Here is a 22,874-nt window from a genome sequence, read left to right on the forward strand (position 1 = left end):
ATCGTCCTCTTCTGATAGAGAGGGGGACGAAAATAATGTAGAGAATTAATGAATAATTATGTCTCCTTTATTCTCCTATTTATATAAAGTTACATATTTGGCCCAGTCAGGGATATATGGAAGGTTTTGGATATGGCATCCCCCAATTAACTTTTTACTAATTAAATTAAACCCACAATTTAATACAAGCTTATATTGGAATATTACGAGCAGCCACTACAGAAGTAATATTGCCCTGCCCATCCAAATCCGAAATTATAAGTAATCTGGGTTTCCATTTTGTTTATTCATTTCCCGCGCTTAAGATAAAAATGTCCATTAATTAATTAGTGTCTGCTATAGACTTAATTAATTTACATCTTTTAATTCCAAGAGTGGACTTAGCAAGAAACACTTATTTATTATTCATAGAATAATTAAATTCCAACTGGCCAGTTTCTGAATAATAAACCTTGTTCGAGCTCCTATTGAGGACATTATCAAACCAGACTCACCAGGCGCGCGATTCAACATAATAGCAATCTTAGCACCGCTAGATATTAATTACCACTACCCAATATATCAGGATTATTGGGTTGCGAAAAACCTGTACCATTTGATAAATCAAAGTAATTCATAATCAATAATGCATGCTCAATGCTAACGGATGTTGATTAAGAAATAGTTGTTTATCAAATCTAGTCTTCCAGTAGATAGCATGAAGACATGTCTTGCTGTTAGATCAATTCAGTGTTATACCACACCAATGTCATCTTATTTCAGTAAGGCTTAGAAGTATCGGACTGACATTGCAATCTTTCATGATAGGTAGGCAAAGCCTATCTAGGTTATGAAATTCTTGTTTTTCTTTGTTCAGAACTGATCGTGTTACCTTAAAGTGGACAATGCCCACAACCGGTTGATGCACTTTTTATTAGCACTATAAATACCTGTAAGTATAAAGAGTAGGAATAGTATAACTAAAGGTTAGTACCGGATATCGATCACGGGGAAATCAAACACGAATCGTCTATCTTCTACTAAAACTCAATTACTATTTGGAAAAACGGAAAGTTGGAAGATTTTTTAAAATAATTAACAAAAAAAGAACTAATCGCAAATAAATCACAGAGATAAAAGTATAGAGATAAGGGGAATTCCAAAGATGTGCTTTCACAATTATGGTTATACAAATTCCAACTATAACACCCTAACACAATTCATACTTTGATAGAACGAGTCACCTAACTTATGCTCATGCGATGCAAACGTTGATTACGAGCATTAGGGTTGTCAATCAATATGTAACTCCTAAAACCTCCTAAGACCCTTATAAAGTCCTCACTCTCAATTAACAGTGTCGTTTTAAGGGAAGCTAATTGTAGTGTCTATTAAGTGGATCTAACTCGCCAACCTCCTCTCACGATTATGTAGCAAGTTATATTAAATCATCACCGAATATGTCACTCAAACGTGAAGTATTACGGAATAACTTAAGGAAGAAATAAATTAAGAACAAACGAATATTAAATAGAAATAGAAATTCTATAAACCAATAAAAGTTACTAACACATCCCTAGAATCCTATAAGTTTAGTAACACATTATTGAATAAGCTAAAAACATAGATTGAAGGGAAGACAATGAAAACATAAGAACTAAAGCAATAAAACCCAAAGGTTGAATCCTTGTAGCCTTGATGATCTTGAATTCTTGCACAATGAAGTACTCTAACTTATGAACTCTGGAAGCATTTTGCAAAGAGGGGAACTTCTTTTTGATGAAGCTTTGGGGGCTATTTATAGGGGAGAAATCGCCCCTTCTCATATAAGGAAAAGGGTTGTAAAATATGGTAAATCTTGGAGAGAAAGTAGGGCAAATTCGCTCGTCACTTTTTCCTGGCGGACCGCTGCACCTTGGCCAGTGGTCGCCATGTGGTTATCTGAGGCTTCTGACCTTTGGCTGGCAGTCGCTGCATTTGTTTCAGCGGTCGCCATCCATCATCCCGTAACTCTTGGACTCTCGGTAGCGGTCGCCACGCATCCTCCAGCGATCGCTGGGCGTGTCTTGACTTCATGCACAACTTTCCCAGAGCGGGCCACTACTGGCTTAGTGGCCATTGGGCGCCAACGGTCACCGACAAAGTTGCAGCGGACCGCTGGACATGCAGAACAGCACCAGATTTCCAACTTCGCATTTTGACTTCCTTTTTAGGCTCAAATATGCACATTTCTCACAAAACATGTCAAAATACCAAAATATACAAAATATGCAAATAATGGACATGTAATGCAGTTTTGACATTAAAAACGGACCAAAAGATGGCCTTAAAACCGTGTAAAATCTAAGCGTTTCACCGGTTTACTAAAACAAAGACTTAGGCTTTGTTTGCTTCTTATGCATTTAAATGTTTATAAAGCATCTTATAAATGCACAAGCAAACACAATGTAATAATATTAATGATTCTATTCGTGCGAAACTGCTCAAATAATACTGAATCGAGTTAAAAGTGGATTGTAGAGTTTTTCGTATACAAGCAAGATTCTATTCGTGCTCGAAACATGCTTTTCAGTATACCAAACCTAACAGTTTCTTGGCTGTCCAATTCGGACTCATACTTATCATTTCTTATTTGGGCTTGCCTCTCTTTCTCCTTTACTTATGTGTTCCCTTTCTAACCCCATTTTTGTGTTAAGTGCAGGAGCTTCCTTGGTGTAGCTTGGTTGTCAAGATTGGAGTCTTGTGGTGGTGCTAGAACCAAGAAAGATGGGGAAAGAAGAGAAGAAGTCCACAAAATCCTTGCTTTGTTTTGTTGCTAGAAAAAGCTTGGGTCAAACATCAAGCTTTGAGCCCTTCCTTTGTAGGCTCATTGTAGCTCCTAATTTCATGCAAGGGACCGGGTCCCACAACTTGTACCATCATGTAAGCAATATATCATTGTAGTCTCTTTCACTTTATCTTCTCAAAAGTTATGTATTAATTTTTTTTATAAGTATTTCATCAATAATCTCCCTTGCATCAACAAAGTTCTCACACTTTTCTTTCCATAACCAAATGCTCGCATCAGTCGAGATTACAACGAGAGTTCAACGATTTCACGGCTTCTGCTAGCGCTTAGTTATACTAATCAAACCCGATTAATCTTAAAAGAAGGGATCGAAATTCAGGGGTGTCACATAAACTTACTAAAACATAAAAACATAACAAAGGTTTGATTTTTGGTTTTGAAAGATGTCGACAAAATTAAAACAAACGAATAAAAACAGAAGGATTTCACAAACGGAAAGACATGTCATTCCAAGTTGCTCATTATACTTGAATCATTCTACACCTACATCAAAAACACATATTTTGGGATTAATTAATCAACCTAATCGCTTGCACTGAACATGTTTGCGACGTAAAGTTCACAGTCAGCTGAACACTTGTTCCATGAACTAACTTTCGAAGACATTAAATTCATGCGGAGGAGCGGGAATAAAAGATCATCTACTATATAAACTTACCTAATCCGTTATCAAATTACCCTAACTATTCAAATTCAACAACACATCAGTTGATTAGTCCATCCAAGTCTATGTTAAAGAGACTATAAACAAGGATTAAACATCTATAACGATAGAGGCCTCTAAAGTGATAGAATCTAACATTAAACACATCAACGATGTCAAAACATGAATTCGGAGGTGTAGATACAATCAAACAACCCTAAATCACAACTTGGAGCAACATTGAGAGTTTAGCCTAAACACATGATAAAAATCACAATGAAAATCATAGGAAGCATGCTCTCGTTGAGTGGAATTGAGATTTGGAGACGGATCATCGGAATGTTGGTCGAAATTTCTTCCTTCTCTTCTTCCTCCTCTCGTTCTCTCTTTTCCTCTCTTTTTTCGTGTCTGAGAATCTCCGAATTCTCCTCCAAAAACTGCCTCAAAACTATTAACAAAACTGAATATGGCGGTTACTGCGTCTTCGTACCCGGCCGCATGAATTATTGGGCATGAAATTCATCCAGCCGAGTAACACTTTTTCAGTCTCTTTTGTTTCTTATTCACCCTGCAGGGTGAATTATTAGGTACAAAATTCACCCCGCAGGGTGCCTTATTTTAAGCACATTCTAGACTCGCGACGCAGACTGGGCAGTCTGTCAAATTGGCCATTTTGCACGACTTTTTTCAATGACCGTGTTCTCATTCCGAGCTTCATTCCATGTCCCGTTTCACCATCCATTCCACTTCCTACACCATAAAACATACTTTTGCGAGCATCAAACCATATAAATCACGTAAAGCAATGAGAATAAAGATATACTATTTGATTCACATCAATAAGGATTAATGGGGTTTGATTTTGGACTTACTTGTTGAAGTACTGATTAAATCAAGCTCCAATTTATTCCTAACTTAACAAATATTAACTTGTTCCATTAGCGAAGTTAATATTAATCTACATATTACTACTTTCCGAAGCTCTTCGCTATGTGACCTTACAACAATACTCCAATCTAAAAGCCAATGAAATGTTGGTGATGGCCGATGATGAGCACCGAGTGCGCAACTTCACGTTAGGTGTACTCACTAAGAAGCTCGTAAACATAATTTTCCAACTTTTACGATTTTTTATTATTAAATTTTTAGTATTTGTAATTTGTATATATTATTTCCTTTTTCCGTCAAGAATATTCACTCTTTCTTTTCAGTACGTCCCACAAGAATATACAATTTTCAATTTTAGAAAGTTTTTTCTCTGTAATGAGGTATTTATTTACTTTTTCTTTCTATCTCTCTCTTACTTTACCAATTTTACATTAAAATTCGTGCATACCCCAAAGTGTGTATTCTTTGGGGACGGAGGGAGTATTTAGTTATTAATTAATTTTGTGTGATACATTTGTCAATCGGATTTCAAATGTTAAATTATGCAAAAAGAATTTTGGTTTGACCACAAGTGTTCTGATTCCACCGAAGGTCGAAAGTCTCCCAGCGGATGGTGGGGTTTGAACCCGCGACTTCAAGGTCACCACTGCTAACTGGGCTGTAATTCGTTGGTAAATTATGCATTTTTTTAAAGAGTCTGTTGTCACAAAAGCTCCACGATATTTCCACGTGTTCATTTCTATTAGCGCAGGTAAATCGTTGCTTATACACCGTTAGATCCTAACATTGGTCAAATGGAAAACGAAAATCTAATCTTGACCGTCGTGTGGTAACCCTCACCGAAACTATCGTAGGGTTGCCCACAAAAGAACTGCTTAGCTCTCTTTCTAATTCTCTATCATCTCCAAACCTCGCTCAAAATCATATTCGTCGTCTCGGTTCAATCGCAGCAGCTCTGCTTGTAAAATTTTGATGCCATTATGGTACGCGTTTCTTCTGAATCGAACTGCTACTTTTTTTTATTCAATTATTTTGGTATGTTTGTCTGGTTTTATTTGTAATTTGGATCTCGCTCTTGATTGAAAATGCAAAATTAGAACTATCAATTTATTCCTTTTCAATTGGAAATAGAAGGTGAAAGAATTTGGGATGAGAAAAATTAGATCGAACCCTACTTTTTTGTGCACGGTTCTACTTTATTGTTTTTGGCTGTGCGCTGATGTCATAAAAATTGGAAACGAGTTATAGTCTTTGTAGGGTAAAATGATTTCTTTCGGAAAAAAATTCATGTCTTCAAAATGAGGCACATTGCTGTGTAATTTCTTTCAATTGATTGATTGAGGGTTCCTCCTGGTGTGGGGAAACCGATTGAGTGTCTACAATTGTAAATGAAATAGATGTTTTGAGGTAATATTGAAATATATACGAGCTTAGTTAGTTTGCTTCACTGCACTAGTACGATAATGGCAACTCATTGTGCTTACATCTGGGACGATGGAGTCTGATTTCGGAGTCATTTCCCCATTGTAGCTCTTATCAGCTTTGAGTCGAAAAATATAAAAAATTGCTCTACAAGTTGTCTTTGCATACGTGTTTCATTTGCAATCAGATGCTATATATTTGATAAATCTTTGCCTCAAACCTTGTATCCTCTTATATATCTTGTTTATTGAGACAACAGAAATTTGATTCTCCAGATGTTGAATAAAGCCTAGATGATAGCATCTATCCTTAAGTCCTTAAGTCCTTGAGTGTCTGTTCATGTGTATTATACCGTTTAGTTCAGTCCCCTCCCCACTAAGGTATCTGTTTTTCCTTTTGTTTTTATGTAAATGCTTTAGAAGTAGCATGTATTGTTTGTAATAGGAGGAATTACTATATACTTCAACATTATGACCTGAAAGTTGAAACTAAACTACTTATTTTTCGTGACTATTTCAATGCTTCAACAGGCTCCTATAAAGGGCATCCTTTCTCTACAAAAGGCTGCTTTTATACAGCGCTCCAGTGAGAATTTGGGCCTTGTGCGTAGATTACTTAGCACACAGGCTGCTACAACTTCTGCCACCCCACAGCCTCCGCCACCTCCAGAAAAGGCCCACTTTGGCGGCCTGAAAGATGAGGACCGCATCTTCACTAATGTATATGGTCTGCATGATCCTTTCCTGAAAGGTGCAATGAAACGTGGGGACTGGTACAGGACAAAAGATCTAGTTATCAAAGGAGCTGATTGGATTGTCAATGAAATGAAGAAATCGGGACTTCGAGGCCGTGGTGGTGCTGGTTTTCCCTCTGGACTTAAATGGTCCTTTATGCCAAAGGCATCTGATGGCCGCCCTTCCTATCTTGTTGTAAATGCAGATGAAAGTGAACCTGGAACATGTAAAGATAGAGAAATTATGCGACATGATCCCCATAAACTGCTAGAAGGTTGTCTGATAGCAGGAGTTGGGATGAGGGCTCGAGCTGCATATATATATATTCGTGGTGAGTATGTGAATGAAAGACTGAATCTCGAGAAAGCCAGGAAAGAAGCTTATGCAGCTGGATTGTTGGGAAAGAATGCATGTGGATCAGGTTATGATTTTGATGTGCATATCCACTTTGGTGCTGGTGCTTATATATGTGGCGAAGAGACAGCTCTTTTAGAGAGCCTTGAGGGTAAGCAAGGGAAGCCCAGGTTGAAACCTCCTTTTCCAGCCAATGCTGGGCTATATGGTTGCCCCACAACTGTGACGAATGTTGAAACAGTGGCCGTTTCACCTACCATTTTGAGGCGGGGCCCGGAATGGTTTGCTAGTTTTGGCAGGAAAAACAATTCCGGAACCAAACTTTTCTGCATCTCAGGGCATGTAAATAAGCCATGTACTGTTGAAGAGGAGATGAGTATTCCATTGAAAGATCTTATAGAGAGACACTGTGGTGGTGTTCGTGGTGGATGGGACAATTTACTTGCTGTTATTCCCGGCGGTTCATCTGTTCCGCTGATTCCCAAAAACTTATGTGAGGATGTGCTGATGGATTTTGATGCACTTAAAGCCGTCCAGTCAGGGTTGGGAACTGCTGCTGTCATTGTGATGGACAAGTCCACTGACGTTGTTGATGCCATTGCTAGGCTCTCTTACTTTTATAAGCATGAGAGTTGCGGCCAGTGTACACCTTGCAGAGAAGGCACTGGATGGCTCTGGATGATTATGGAGAGAATGAAAGTAGGAAACGCAAAGCTGGAGGAGATTGACATGCTCCAGGAAGTGACCAAGCAGATTGAAGGGCACACCATTTGTGCATTGGGAGATGCCGCTGCTTGGCCTGTTCAAGGTCTCATTAGGCACTTTAGGCCAGAAATGGAAAGGAGGATCAGGGAGAGGGCCGACAGAGAGTTACTACAGGCTGCTGCTGCTTGATCTCATCAAGGTTGGTTCCAGAACAAAAACTTTCTATGCCTATTTGTACATGTGTGAGTGTGTTGTTAAATCGGCAGAGGTGGAACATAGCCAACTTTGGCCTAGTTTGTTTCTTGAAAAAATCATGCTTTAGTTAAACCCATTATTACCTCCGTGGTAGGATTAGATGCCCACTTCCCCTCATCCCTGACCCCTGAAATCTAATCCTACTGCTTTAATTTAGTCGAATAAATTAATTTATTTAATTGATGTGATTAGGCCGGTCAGATAAAATCTTCATATGAAGAACATTAGGAAATTTTATGTATTAAGATGTTACCTATCTGTTGCTCTCTCTCTCGTGCTGCAATTGTCTTTAGCATAATATACCAAATAATTACACTTCATTGTATTCTTGATTTTGTGAACAAGTTATGGGGAACTGCCCCTGATGAGCCTAGGGAGGAATAAGCCTGAATTTTTGTTTCCTGTTATCTTAAAACGAATTCAAATGTTGTGTTAACATATTTTCTGGTTTTGCAGGGATAATCACATTTGCTATTAGATTGCATCGAATAAGCTCTTAGAAGTGGAGAGGACTCAGAATTCGTTCCAACGTTACAGCCACATGTAAAACTTTGATTTGCATTAAAATTCTACTTTTAAAGCTATATGTTCCAACTTCTTCCTTTAAGGATTAGGCTTAAGCATGTGAGTTGAAGTTTGATTCTATCAGGATTTTCATTGCTTGAAGAACCTTTCAAGCAGTTTGTCTGTCTGTGTGTAATTCTTGCAATGATTTTGGAAGGCGTGTTAATGTCTTTATACTGAAAACCATTTGACTGCTCAAATCTCACAGATATAAATGTTTCATTTCATATATATTGATGATTATCTAGGACAGATTATTGTTTTTATTTTTTATGAAAACATAGCCATCCTTTTCCTGTTTCTGATGGCGATGCCACTTCAAGTGAAACATTTTTTTTTTCTGTTTTGTAAATTAAATGGAGCAATTATAATATACAGTACTTTCTTTGATTAATACTCCCTCCGTTCCTCAAGAATATACACTATTTCCTTTTTAGTCCGTCCCACAAGAAAATGTACTTTCTAATTTTGAAAATTCTTCTCTCTAATGAGGTGGGATTCATTTCTATTAACAATACTTTATTTACTTTTTCTCTCTACCCCTATCTTACTTTATCAATTTTACATTAAAACTCGTACCGACCCGAAAATGATGGTTAAAATGGAGAATAAATAAAGTGAAAAAAGAATAATATAGATAAAAGATTTTTCTATATTATTTTATTTTTTGTTTTGCTCTTTATGCACTTCAACTATTTAGTAGTATCATTTTTCTAAAATAACTGTGAAATGATTCTAATGAAAGGAGGAGGAAGGAGGAGATAAAAAATTGAGATTATTTTGTAAATATAATGAGACAGAGTAATAATATAGGATAGAAAATAAAATAGATATTGTGATATTCCCACTGCTTAATCCGAATTTACCACCTACAATGTACATATACATAGTACAAGTACAATCTGGAAAAGTGTTCAGACAATAATTTAAATTTCACTGCATTGCTCAATCAACCAGCGAGACATATGTGTGCATCAATAATCATCTAATTCCCAATCGTAAATCTCCTCGCTCATATAGCCATTATCATAGTCATTTTCTTGATTTCGATCCTCAGCCCTCGTCCAATCCCCAAGCAACAACTGATTCTCCACAAGAGGAGACCGCGGACGTCGGCAGAGATAATTAGACAAATTCCAGTCCAACGCGTACCCTCCCGTGCCAAATGCTTGCTCGACAGAAACAGTCAAGGCCGGAGCTGCCAGTATGCCCTTCGCGATCAAGGACATTACAGGGAACTGCATAGTCATCCTCGACCACCATTTCAAGATATCAAACTCCGGCTCCACTATATACTCAAACCTAGCCGTCAGATAAGTTTCAAGCTCCCCATACGGGTTGGTGCCATAGCACCTCGGTCGTTTCTCCGACACATCAAAGTACAAGTTTTGCAACCTTTCCAATAAAGGGATCTCATCGCTATGGCTACCAGAAGACAAATTCATACCCGAACTAGCACCATGTTTCATGCTATATTCTTGAAAGAGATCATACAAACATTTCTTCACATTAGCAACAATCAAGCTAGGAATTGGGGTGTTTTCATCTTTGATGGGAAACAGAGCATCATAGTAAATCTCCAACAATTTCTCCACGCCATGTAATCTTACCCTCGGATCAAAGGCTTTGGCAAGTAGAAACACAGTAGGGATTTCACGAAAATATTTCAACCACTTCGCTAGCATTTCAGCAACGCATCGTGCTAAACCGTCGCGCCCCATTAAAGAGTTAAACAGAACTGCAATTTTGACACAATTATCCAAGACCAACACAGAAGTAGGCTGATAAACATGGGATAGTTCTTCAACGACTTGATAAAAAGTAGTCAAAAGCTGATAAAAACTAGAGCATGCTTCAAATTGAGCCAAATTTAGCTGAACGTCCTCGAATTGCTGCTCCGCGAAAAATGAACATAATGCATCTCTATACTCAAAGCAGCCATGAACCATTCTGTAAGATTGATACCAAGGCGCACACCCTGAATGATCAATGAAAAATCTTCTCGGAATCAACCCTTTTTTCTTGCAAAATGTTGCCCATTTTCTAAGCAAACACGTATCAGCACGCCATATACACATTGCTGCATTTCTAATAGGGGCAATTTGATCTTCCAAAGCAGTCAATGCATCTCGAACACACATAGTCAGAACATTATTCAAGCATCTAGCATGGAAAAAATCAGCACTAATAGATGGTTGGAGAGCATTACTAAGTGCTTCTAAACTATGCGTGCTAGCAGTCTGATTATCAAAAGAAACTGAGAAAACTTTGGAATCTAAGCCATAGTTTAGCAAAATTTTATGCATTTCATGGGGTGGATCTCTGTCTTCGTATAACCTTCTAAATGCAATCAATCTTTTTTGAATATTCCACGACTCGTCCACCCAATGACATGAGATTCTTAGAAACTGCTGCTCGAACTCGCTATTCCAAACATCGCAACATATTGAGACTTTAATCGACAATTTCACAAAATCTTTCTTCAGCAACAATAAGGACTCTCTAACGTGCTTCACAATTTCATGAATAATTACAATCCTCGGAATTTTTGGGGGCGGGGGGTTACAGGCTTTACTCAGGAAATGCAGAAGCAAATCGCACTCGGCGGTGATGAGAGAGACTGAGGCGTAACAAATGAATTTCGCGAGTAATTTTGTATACTCACCAGAAGAGTGCTGTGGTTCTGCTTCTGCTTCTGCTTTAGATGCCTCATTGCGGATTTTGGTGCAGTGTTTATTGTCGAAATGAGTTTTGAGCGAATCGAATTCCTTTTCGTCAGCCCTAAATTGGAAGAGGCGTGCGCAGAAATTGCAGATGACTTTGAGATCTCCGGCGATCGGATCTGCTATCTTTTCGAATTGAGTGCTGTCTTTGGGTGGTGGCACCGCCTGCGGACTCTTGCATTTTCTCTTCTCGGATGAAGATCGGCCAGACGAACTTCCTACACTGGACATGGCTAAAATTGAGGAAATAAAGAATGATTGTGAAGAGAATTATGGTTTGAAAAAGTGAAGAAGGTGAGTGTAGAGTTTAGAATTGGCTGAATTTAAGTAATGAAACGACTGTATTTATGATGATAGAGATGAGAGGAGAATCTGTAATGTACCTTTTGAAAATGACAGTTGAGAAAAAAATTAGATTTAACCGGCGGTTATAATTTGAACCGACGGTTTGAATTTGACTATATTATTTGGATTTATAAGATAAGACAAGACAACCATGGTAAAAGCAATCTTATGTATAGGCCAGCAGGTTGACTGAATTCAAAATTTAAGAGCATTTATAGTAGGCGGCGGCGGCGCCTATTTCGTGCCAGTGGGAGCGTTCAAAATTTTTTTATTTTTTTATTTTGTATTTCAACTCTATTATATACAACCTTTGTCCTACATTAAGCGTCAAATTTTACTATTTTGGTCTGTCCCATAATAAAAGACACATTTCATATTTACCATAAATAGTAAGTAGACTTCATATTCCACCAACCAATTATACTCACATTTTATTGTAAAACTAATATATATAAGTGGGACTCATAGTCCACTAACTTATTCAACTCACTTTACTTTACATTTCTTAAAATTCGTGTCCACACTAAATGTGTCACTTAATGTGGGACGGATGTAGTATAACTCATTGCATTTCATTTTATTGGCACTATATTCTCCCACTTCATTTTATTGACACTTACATTCTCTTGAACATAATTTTTTTTCTAAATATAATGAATCACGATATCCTCTACTCAGCTCCCCAGCGGCGGTTACGGGGGAAATGCCGACGGCAGCTGATGTCGAGAGGAGCTACCAGCGGGTCCGCGGAAGTCCAATCGGGCATCGCAGCTTCGGAGCTCTCCCAAAGCATCAAGATGCAAGCGTCAAAGCACCTAATCGACGTTGTCTTATGTTGGGCCGACGCAACCGATCCCAGAGTCAGGAAAGAGTACGCTATTGTCAAGAATACGATGAACCGCGATATGGGGTTGCCAATCGATGACGATGCAGAAGTTGTTGAGGATGCTGTTGGGGATGATGGGGAGGACTCTGACGAGTGAGTCGGGCGGCGTGTTGAAGCTGGTAGAAGTGTTTTTTTAAAATTGTAGTAGAAGTTTTTTTTTTCTTTTAAATGTGAACTACAAAAATAGTACTCGATCTTTCACTTTTGCACAAAAATGATATCTGATATTTGTTTTACATCGTTTTTGATAGCTCATGACAAAAGTAACTCTATGTACCAAACATGTGATTTTAGGTCATAAAGGGTATCTTTGGAAATTTCAATGAAATAGTACTCCCTCCGTCCCAGCTAAGATGACACGTTCCTTTTTTTCACGTGTTATGGAAAAATGATAATAAATAGTTAAAGTGGAGAGAAAATAAAGTAAAAAAGATAATAATATAGAAGATAATGTCTTTTACAATATTCTCTAACTTACTTTATTTTTTCTCTATTTTAATTATTTGTCATCATTTTTTCCAAAACAAGTGCGAAAAAAATGTGTCATCTTAGCTAGGACAGAGGGAGTACAAAACATGTGATTTCATTTTTTTTTCCTTTTTTTCTTTCCTTTTTTTCTTTGTTTCTATTTCTCTTCATTCTTTTTCTTCATTTTCTTCTTTCTTTTTAGTGTTTTATACATACATCTAATTGACATTCATAATATAAATTAAGCATAAAACTCTTAATTAAATCAATTGTTTAAACTAATTAAGACTATACTATTTAGTTGTTAATTAAAGATAAAATAATACTCCCTACGTCCCACTCAAGATGACCGCATTCTTGAGTGGCATGGAGTTTTAGGTGGAATAGTTGTTTGTGATAAAGTAAAGTGAAAAAAGTAATTGAATATTTTAATGAGAGAGGGGAGAGGGATTTAATTCCAAATATAGAAAGTGGACATCTTAAATTGGACAAACTAAAAAGGAAAAGTGGACATCCTTGAATGGGACGGAGGGAGTAACTATTATTATTATAATAGTATAATATTAATTTATTCATATTTTAAACAAGTACTAGTAAATTATAATTATTTATTAATTACAAATTATTAGTATTATAATAATATAATAATTATGTATACCTAAAACTATAATTATAATTAAGTATGAATCATAATTTGAATTATATTAAAAACTAAATTATTATTATTAATTTCTAACTTCATAATAATAATATTAATAATTATTAATAATAGTATAGAGGAGAAATATAAAGAAGTTATAAATATCATTTAGGTCCTTTTTTGTGTATACCCAAAAATGTCCTCAATGAAAAAATGCAAAAATGTGATTTTTAGATACCAAAAATAATATAAAACAAAGATCGGATACAATTTTTATGTAAAAGTGAAAAATCAAGTACTATTTTATGTGGTTCACTCTTATTTTAATGAAGTATGCTTGAGTTTATCTATTTTTTTGTCCAATTAGTTTCGGTTTTTGCTATTGTAATAATATTTGATAAACACCATCAACTTAAATGAATAAATGAGAGGGTTGTTGGGAGGGCTGAAGGTTGTTGGAGTGCTAAGGTTGGCTTATGACGTGGCAGAAGGTAATTTAGGGAGGGCTTATTCTATTGTGAATGCTCTAAAAGGGCACACCAACCTTATCCTTATCATCACTTCCCTTCATTATTTATGACCCTCTCACTTTTTACTTCATCTCATAATTAAAATTCATTCATCTCCCTCACAAATTCATTTCATTTTTTTCAACAAATTTAATTTATATTTAGATTAGATATTAAATTAATACCAAAATTTAGAAATTTTATTAAAAAATAGGTAAATTACATAATTTGAATCCTAAAATTAGAATTTATTTTATGCGATGAAATACATTGTTCTGAAATACCCCCATTCCGTTGTCCTTGACAATCATTCGAGTCTTTTCATATCTTTCTGAATCTTTTGCTTAAATTGTCACATTTTACTTATAAATAGATAGCTTTAAATTTAGAGTTCCATTCAAGTTTATAAGAAAGTCTTCAATTACAATAAGTAACAATATTCATCAAAATTTTATATCTCGTCGAACTAAATCAAGAATGAAGGGTGTAGAAGTGCTATGAGCGTCGTCTCATCTACTCCTTTTGTAACTCCAGAATTTGCCACTGTAAACAGTCTCGAACCCTAAAAAACCCCAATCGCTGGTGAAAGGGTGATGGGCAATGGCTTCCAGAATTTGGTAATTTGGTGGTGGTTGGCTGGCCATATTTGCACACTTAAGATTGAAAATTTTAAGAGAATAATGAGTGAGAGAGATAGAGAGAAGAGAGATAGAGTTTTTGGTGTAAGAAAAATTATACGATGAAATATTTATAGAGTAGTTTAGGAGGATAAAAACTAGAAAAAATAGAATTTTGAAAAAAGTGGTCAAAACGGCTACTTTTTTTATAAAAAGAATAAAATTAGATTCACTATTCAATTCAAAATTGCAACGGGATAAAATCATTTCATTTAACATATACTATTAGTTAAAAAACCTGAAAATTACAAAGTTGAAATCCTAAAAAAAGGGTTGAAAATACATAATTAAAATTCTAGAAAATTAGAAATTACACATTCAAAATCTTTAAAAACTACTCTATCGGAAGCAGTTGATGAAATCCCAAGTGAATCTCGAGAAACTTTAGTCCTTGGATATTGGTCTTAATTGGATATATACTTTTAATGGGAAACAAAGCATCATATTAAATCTCTAAGAATTTCTCCACATGATGTAATCTTATTAAGTAGAAACACAGTAGGGATTTCATGAAAATATTTCAACCATTTCGCTATCATTTCAACAACGTATTGTGCAAAACCGTCGCGCCTCGTTAAAGAGTTAAACAGAAGTGCAATTTTGACACAATTATCCAAGACTAACACAGAAGTAGGATGATATAAAGACGGGATAATTCTTCAACAACTTGATAAAAAGTAGTCAACAACTGATATAAGCTAGAGCATGCTTCAAATTGAGCCAAATTCACTCCAACATCCTCAAATTCCTGCTCTGCAAAAAATATGAACATAATGCATCTCTATACTCAAAGCACCCATGAACCATTCTATAAGAAAGATACCAAGGCGCACGCTCTGAATGATATACTAAAAATCGTCTCGGAATCAACCTTTTTTCTTGCAAAATGTTTCCCATTTTCTAAGCACGCCATATACACGTTGCTGCATTTTCCTTTTCCAAAGCACTCAATGCATCTTGTACACACAGTCAGAATATTATTCAAGCATCTAGCATGGAAAAAATCAGCACTAATAGATGGTTGGAGAGCATTACCAAGTGCTTCTAAATTATATGTGCTAGCAGTCTGATTTTCAAAAGAAATTGAAAAATTTTACGCATTTCATGAGCAATCTCGTCGGGTGGATCTTTCTCTTCGTATAACCTTCTAAAGGCAATCAATCTTTTTTTAATATTCCACGACTTGTCTACCCACTGACTTGAGATTCTTAGAAACTGTTGCTCAAACTCTCTACTCCAAACATCGCAACTTATTGAAACTTTAATCGACAATTTCACAAAATCTTTCTTCAGCACCAATAAGGACTCTCTGATGAACTTTGTCAGCATATTGAGGTGTGGTCAGCCAAAGACTTACATGTTTCATTTCCCAGTCGGTGAAGCTGTTGTTACTATGAAAGATGTGGAGATCTTATGGGGCCTCAAAGTAGATGCCAATCCTTTGACAGGTTACATCCTGACAAAGGATGAGAATTATTAGATGTAAATGTCCTTGTAGTATTTTGGAGTTAATCTAGGGGCGATTAAGTTAAAGGAAATGATTTGGAAGCAAAAAACCTTATCAAATCACTGAAGAATTGAGCTAGGTGATGAAGAAGAGAACTATATATATGTGCAACGAACTCGTGTATATTGTTTGCTCTTACTTGGTATGATCTCGAACGCCTCAATAAGAAAATTTCCTTTTTCTACTTACAATTCATTATGGATATAGAACGGTGTTCTCAGTACAGTTGGGGCGGTGCGACTCTTGATGCATTGTATCACAATTTATGTGAAGTTGCATGTGGGAAGATGAATGATGTTGGTGGACCTTGTACATTGTTACAAATGTGAGTTTGGAAGAGAATCCCAAATATTCGACCAAAGATTACAGGTCCTCTCGCGCATGTATATTACACACTATGTGCAGTCGCGTAAGTTGTTCAAATTTTAATTCCTAGCTTTTATTTAAAAATCAGAAATAAAAATTTGAACAACTTACACGACTGCATATGGTGTGTAGTCTACCTGCGTGAGAGGACCTGCCTTCTTTGGTTGAATATTTGAGATTCTATCCCTAGCCCACATTCGTAACAATGTACAAGGTACACCGACATTAGTCCTCTTTTCATATGCAGCTTCACATAAATTATGATACAATGCAGCAAGTGTTGCACTGCTCCAACTCTACTAAAAACATCGTTCAATATCCATAAAGAATTGCAAGTAGAAAAATGAAATTTTGTTACATGTTTGGGATCATTAAACCACCAAGTAAAAGCTAACAATACACACGAGCCCGTTGCACAAATATATAGTTCTCTTCTTCATCACCCTGCTCAATTCTTAAGTGATTTGATATGGTTTTAGTTTCCAAATAATTTCCTTCAACTCAATCGCTCAATTCTTAAGTGATTTGATATGGTTTTAGTTTCCAAAAAATTTCCTTCAACTCAATCGCTTCTGGATTAACTCCAAAATACACCAAAGACTTTTGCATTCCATAATTCGCATCTTTTGTGGGGATGTAACCTGCCAAATGATCGCCATCTACTTTGAGACCCCATAAGACCTTCTCATCTTTCATAGTAACAATCGCTTAACCGACTGGGAAGTGAAACATGTGAGTCTCTGGCCTCTAGCATTCAATCAACGTTGTGATCAAATGGTCGTCAAGGTCCTTTGGCCGACCACACCTCAGTATGCCGCCAAAGCCCATCTCATCTATTATAGCCTAAACACGAGGATGTATGGCGATATCTATATAATTATTTCATATCTCCTATAATACGGTGCTTCTGTTTCCACACCTACACAACATTCACAATTCAAATTTAAAAAAATACACATAAATTAAACAATATATATAGTTTTACACTATTGAATCCAATATTAAATAATGAAACACCAATTTAGAAGTCACTTGAACCCAATTTAACACTATTTTACAAGCTACTACAACACCATCTAGTTTAAAATCCAATCTCAATCAAATTTAGAGCATCCACAACCGTGCTATTGCCAGCGGCACGGTTGTGGGCCCGGGCGGTACTATTCATGCCTGCTCTCTGGCAAGAGCACAACACCCACAACTGTGCTCTTCCGCAAGGACGAGCACAATTAATATAAAATTCAATTACACAAAAACATTTCCATAATATTAAAATTCATTTAAAACCCACAATAAATATTACAAATGACAAATAAAATTAAACATTGCATAATTAAAATCCTAAAAATTAAAAATTACATAATTAAAATCCTAAAAATTAAAAATTACATAATTAAAATCCTAAAAATTAAAAATGACACTACTCGTTGCCGAATTTCGCCCACATGTGGTTGATTAGGTCTTCTTGTAGTTGATTGTGGATTCGAGTATCGCGCATTGTGTGTCTTGTCTCGATCCTCTGGCCAACCGTCGTATGCTCGCCTCGGCGTAGGGGAGACCTCGCTGTTGAGCTTCCGGCTTCGTCCTCGTCGTAGAAGCTAGCCGCCCTCGGCCCTTCGTCGGCTATAATCATGTTGTGTAATATAATACACGTGAACATGATGTCGGCGATATTATTCACGTACCACAGCCGAGCCGGGGCCTTCACAATGTTGAATCGAGCTTGAAGGACCCCGAAGGCTCTTTCGACATCTTTCCGCGCTGACTCTTGACGCTGCGCAAAAAGAACCCGTCTCGGGTCGTGCGGGTTGTGGAGCGTCTTCACGAACGTCGACCACCTTGGGTAGATACCATCGGCGAGATAGTAACCCATGCGGTATATATTTCCGTTGATGGTGAAGTCGATCGCCGGTGCTACACCATTCATCACATCATTGAAGAGTGGTGACGAATATAGCACATTCAAGTCGTTGTTGGATCCAGCAACGCCGAAATATGCATGCCAAATCCATAGGCGGTAGTCGGCGACCGCCTCAAGGATAAGCGTTGGGCCGCCGCCTTTGTGACCGCTCAAGTGTTGCCCCCTCCAAGCAGTCGGACAATTCTTCCACCTCCAATGCATGCAGTCAATGCTGCCGGCCGGCACACGTACACTTCTGCAACGCCGTGATACTTTGCCGGCCGGCTGCATCTACACCTGTTTGAAAGTATTCAACACGTGCGGACAATGTGTTGACAATTCGCATGAACAAGCGCTTTGACATGCGAAAACGGCGCCTGAAGTAATCTGCCGGAAACCGCGGCTGGTCGGCAAAGTAGTCGGCAACGAGCCTTTCGTGGGCTCCCTCCCGGTCACGATGGATGTACCGTCGATTTGATCTGGTTCGTTGAGGAGGAGGAGCAGGGGTATTCGCCGCGACATATGCTTCGTAAGCGGCACGATGTTGTTCGTAGTATTCTTGTTCTTCGCGTTCCGCTTCCGCCATAATATGGGTGAAATCCATTTGAGATTTTGAGTGGGTGATGAATGTGTTGATAGTTTGTATGAGAATTATGAATGAGAGATGAATGAGAGATGATTTGATGTGATAAATGGATGATGAATGTGTGTATTTATAGATGATTTTGGGGAAAAAAAAAATAAAAAAAATCAAAAAAATTCAGAAAAAACGGGAAAAAAAACGGCCATATTTTTGGGATTTGGAAAATATTTTTTTTTTAGCATTATTTATAATTAAATACCGATTTTTAAAAAAATAAAATAAAAAAAAGTTTAAACACAACGGCTATGCCGTTGACGAATGGGAGCGCGCCACGTGTGCGTCCGCTGGCACGGACGTGCTCGATACATCGAGCAGCGCCGTGCCAGCGGCGCGGCTGCAGCGGCGGCGGTCCTGCGCCTTGCCAACGGCGCGGACGGCGGTGGCGTCTTTCGCCACCGCTGCGGATGCTCTAATAAGATAAACCAACACAAATATCTCCATTATCGATAAAAATAAAATAAAATAAAATAAAATAAAATAAAATAATGCATACCAAATAATAAACACCAATTTATAAGCCAAGTAAAAAACCTAAATGACTACGAAACAATTTCTCCAATGTTATAAACAATAATACTCCATACTAACCGAGTAATAGGGAAAACATGTGGAAGAATTGGACCAATTAACTTCGTGTTGATTCAATTCCCATCGAGAGAGAGAAAAAAGAGGAGCAAAATCGCACTCCAACTTCGTTTTTCTGAAGTGCGGCTCGCGATTTGGGGGAGAAAGCTGGGGAGGGTTTATATTCGGTAAAGAAACGCTATCCACGTTGTCGTTTTAAAAAAAGACATCGTAAAACGCCGTGTTTCAGTAAAAAAATGAGCAAATCGCAGTTGGCGGTGGTGAGAGAGAGTGAGGCGACACAAATGAATTTCGCAAGAGATTTTCTACGCTCACCTGAAGAGTGTTGTGGTTCTGATTCGGCTTCATTGTGGATTTTGGTGCAATGTTTATTGTCTAATTGAGTTTTGAGCAAGCCGAATTCCTTTTCGTCAGCCCTAAATTGGAAGAGGCATCAGTTTGAGATCTCCTCGGATCTACTAGCTTTTGGAATTGAGTGAAAAAGTGAAGAAGGTGAGTGTGGTTTTAGAATTGGCAGCAATGGTAGTAGGGAACAAAGGTGAATTTGAGTAATGAAACGACTGTATTTAATTTGAGAGAGGGAAACGGTAAAGTTTATGTGAAGCTGACCGTGGAGATAAAAATCAGAATTAATTGAGTATCTTATTTTGCAAAATTGGCGTTGTACACCGTCTTCATCCTCATTGTCTTCCTTTTAAAGGTGATGATCTGCTGCATCGTCGTCCTCATCGCTCGCCTTCTGGCACTCTTCTTCTATCGCCTCTTCCAATTTACCTATTGTTTTGCCATGTTTCCAAGTCATTTGCCACCTTAAAACATGCAAATCGAACCCAGAAGTTTCCTTGGATATGACCTCGAATTGCACTAATTACTACTTCCTTTGTCCCAACTTAATCGTCACACTTCATTTTTACAATAAATAGTAAGTATCTCATGTTCCACTAACCCACTCTATTCATATTTTATTATAAAACTAATATTATAAAAAAAATGGGTCTCACATTCCACTAACTTTTCCAACCAACTTTTCTTATCTTTCTTAATACCACAATAAAGTTTGGACGGAGAGAGTAATAAGTAACAACCCATCTTCCATGGATATTCATTCTAGTCCTAGTAAGATGGAGGAGAGGCCATTGTCCTACATGTTAAGAAGACAGCTCTAGAGGATCAAAACTAGTCGTTCTATCTCATGAACAAGAAGAACAGTTTTCTTCCTTTTTTGCTACTCCCAACTAGGAAACTACTCACTGTAATTTAGCTATTTTCACTCTATTTTCCCGTACTCCTTCCGTCCCATAAAGATTGTCTCACTTTGACTGGGCACGAGTTTTAAAAAATGTAATGAAAAATGAGTTGAAAAAAGTAGTGGAATATGGTTCCTACTTTTATATATTAGCTTTATAATAAATTGTGAGTAGGAATGCGTTAGTGGAATATGAGGTCCACTGCAAAAAATGGTAAAAAATAAAATGGGATAAATTTTATGGGACTGACAGAAATGGAAAAATGAGACAATGTTTGTGGGACGGATGGAGTAATAACTATTTCAATTTTCTATTTCATTTCTACGTGATTGTGCCCTCTTCTAATGGATATGTAGCGGTAGAATCAAAACAACGTCAATTTTTTTTGTTTTCATAAAAAAAAGGAATATGATTATATATACTAGTTTCTCTCCCTTGGTCTCAATTCAAGTGATTGACTTGTTTTCGGCAAAATGTTTTTAGAAAAATTATAGTACTAATAAATAGTTCAACTCTTACTTTTACATTCTCTTCATTTTAACTATTGTATTTATTATTTTTTCAAAATAAGTGCTGAAAACAAGTCAATTACATGAAATGGAGGGAATACTTTCTTTTAAGATAATACTACATATTATATCTATGATCTTGTTCGTTTGGAAATATAGAAGTGAATAAATCAAACATTTTTTCATCCTAAAATATTTGTAGTAATTACTCATTACTGCTTACGTATCTTCATGTTCCAGTCTTAACCAAAATGAACTTCAAATTATTATGCGCCAAGGTTAAGAAATTTTAAAAAATAAAAAATATAAAAAATAAACCAGTTTGATTAAACATAAAAATAATCAAATTTTAAGTGATAAACAAAATGAGAAAGAAGTATACTCCCCTGCCCCTGCCCCTGCCAAATCAAGGAACAATCCAAGTCGATTAGAAAGGTATCATATAAAGTTTTTCCTATTCCTAAAATTTCATTCTTTTCTTCAATTGAAATCAATTCTGTTAAATATGCATGTAAAGCTTGTGAAATATATCAACCTATATTGTAATCACCTGTGAGATAACATCTCAATTCAACCGCATGATGTGCAATACCAACAATGTTACACTAAGATTCAAATTGGACGAAAACAACTGTACCTTGTGGGTGAGACTCAGAGCATCCACAACGGTGGCAGAAGAGCCGGCGTCCGCCCGCGCCGCTGGCATGGTGGTGTCTCGCAGTCGCTGCGCTCGCGCCAGCGAGCAGGACACGTGGCGTTGGGCGATTGGGCAACGGCATAGCCGTTGCCTTTAAATGGTTTTTTTATTTAAAATCGGTTTTTAATTAAAGAAACCGATAAAAATTTTTAAAAAAATTTCACTTCCCAAAAAAAAATATATCCGTTTATTACCGTTTTTTACACCTTTTTAATTTTTTAATATTTTTTTCCCCCAAAAATACACACTTTCATCTATAAATACCCCCACTTTCACACCCAAAAATTCACATCAAACTACACAATTCTCATCTTCATTCTCCAATATCCATTCTCATCTTCATTCTCCCATATCCATTTTCATCTTCATTCTCTCATACCCTACAACATAACAATGTCCGGCCAAGGCGATGACCACCCTCCCTCTCACGGTTGGAACCCCGAATGGTTTGGTGGACAACCGTTTCCTAGTCCGGAAACGGAATATTCGGCCCCTCCTCAAACCCAAGATTCGGCCGTTCCGGGTGGCTACCGGCCATACCCTATCGACGACCAAAGTGCCTCCCAAGGGCGATACGGGTGGACACCGGAGCCTAGGCCGACCGCCCCCTCCCAAACTCCGTTGGCTCCTACTCGTAGCGGTGTTCGGACACCGTACACTCCGGCGGAGATGGATAAATTGTTCAAGGCGTACTTCGAAATCTCCGAAGATGCGGCGGTTGGCACGAACCAATCCGGCGATCACTTTTGGTGGCGCGTCTCTCGCCGGTACAATGCAAAC

At 37.3% G+C, this 22,874-nt stretch overlaps 2 protein-coding genes across 2 annotated transcripts; one reads left to right on the forward strand and one right to left on the reverse strand.

Annotated features, from left to right (window-relative positions):
* The first annotated feature begins 5,190 nt into the window (after positions 1–5,190).
* Positions 5,191–8,623, forward strand: LOC121753754 (NADH dehydrogenase [ubiquinone] flavoprotein 1, mitochondrial-like). The gene is made up of 3 exons (XM_042149004.1): positions 5,191–5,341; positions 6,311–7,772; positions 8,285–8,623. The coding sequence occupies exons 1-2, from the start codon at positions 5,339–5,341 to the stop codon at positions 7,760–7,762; spliced, it is 1,455 nt and encodes a 484-aa protein (XP_042004938.1). The 5' UTR covers positions 5,191–5,338; the 3' UTR covers positions 7,763–7,772; positions 8,285–8,623.
* Positions 8,624–9,202: 579 nt separating this feature from the next.
* LOC121753847 (zinc finger BED domain-containing protein RICESLEEPER 3-like) lies at positions 9,203–11,413 on the reverse strand. The gene is made up of 2 exons (XM_042149111.1): positions 11,058–11,413; positions 9,203–10,370 (listed from the first exon to the last, which is right to left on the reverse strand). The coding sequence occupies exons 1-2, from the start codon at positions 11,344–11,346 to the stop codon at positions 9,367–9,369; spliced, it is 1,293 nt and encodes a 430-aa protein (XP_042005045.1). The 5' UTR covers positions 11,347–11,413; the 3' UTR covers positions 9,203–9,366.
* Between the last annotated feature and the right edge of the window lie 11,461 nt (positions 11,414–22,874).

The sequence above is a fragment of the Salvia splendens genome, chromosome 11, assembly GCF_004379255.2.
Source record: "Salvia splendens isolate huo1 chromosome 11, SspV2, whole genome shotgun sequence".
NCBI lineage: Eukaryota > Viridiplantae > Streptophyta > Magnoliopsida > Lamiales > Lamiaceae > Salvia > Salvia splendens.

Coding starts and splice junctions, on each gene's coding strand:
- LOC121753847 (XM_042149111.1), bottom strand. CDS start 11,346: ATGTCCAGTGTAGGAAGTTCGTCTGGCCGATCTTCATCCGAGAAGAGA. Junction 10,371..11,057: donor AGAACCACAGCACTCTTCTG/GTGAGTATACAA, acceptor TTGATCATTCAG/GGTGTGCGCCTTGGTATCAA.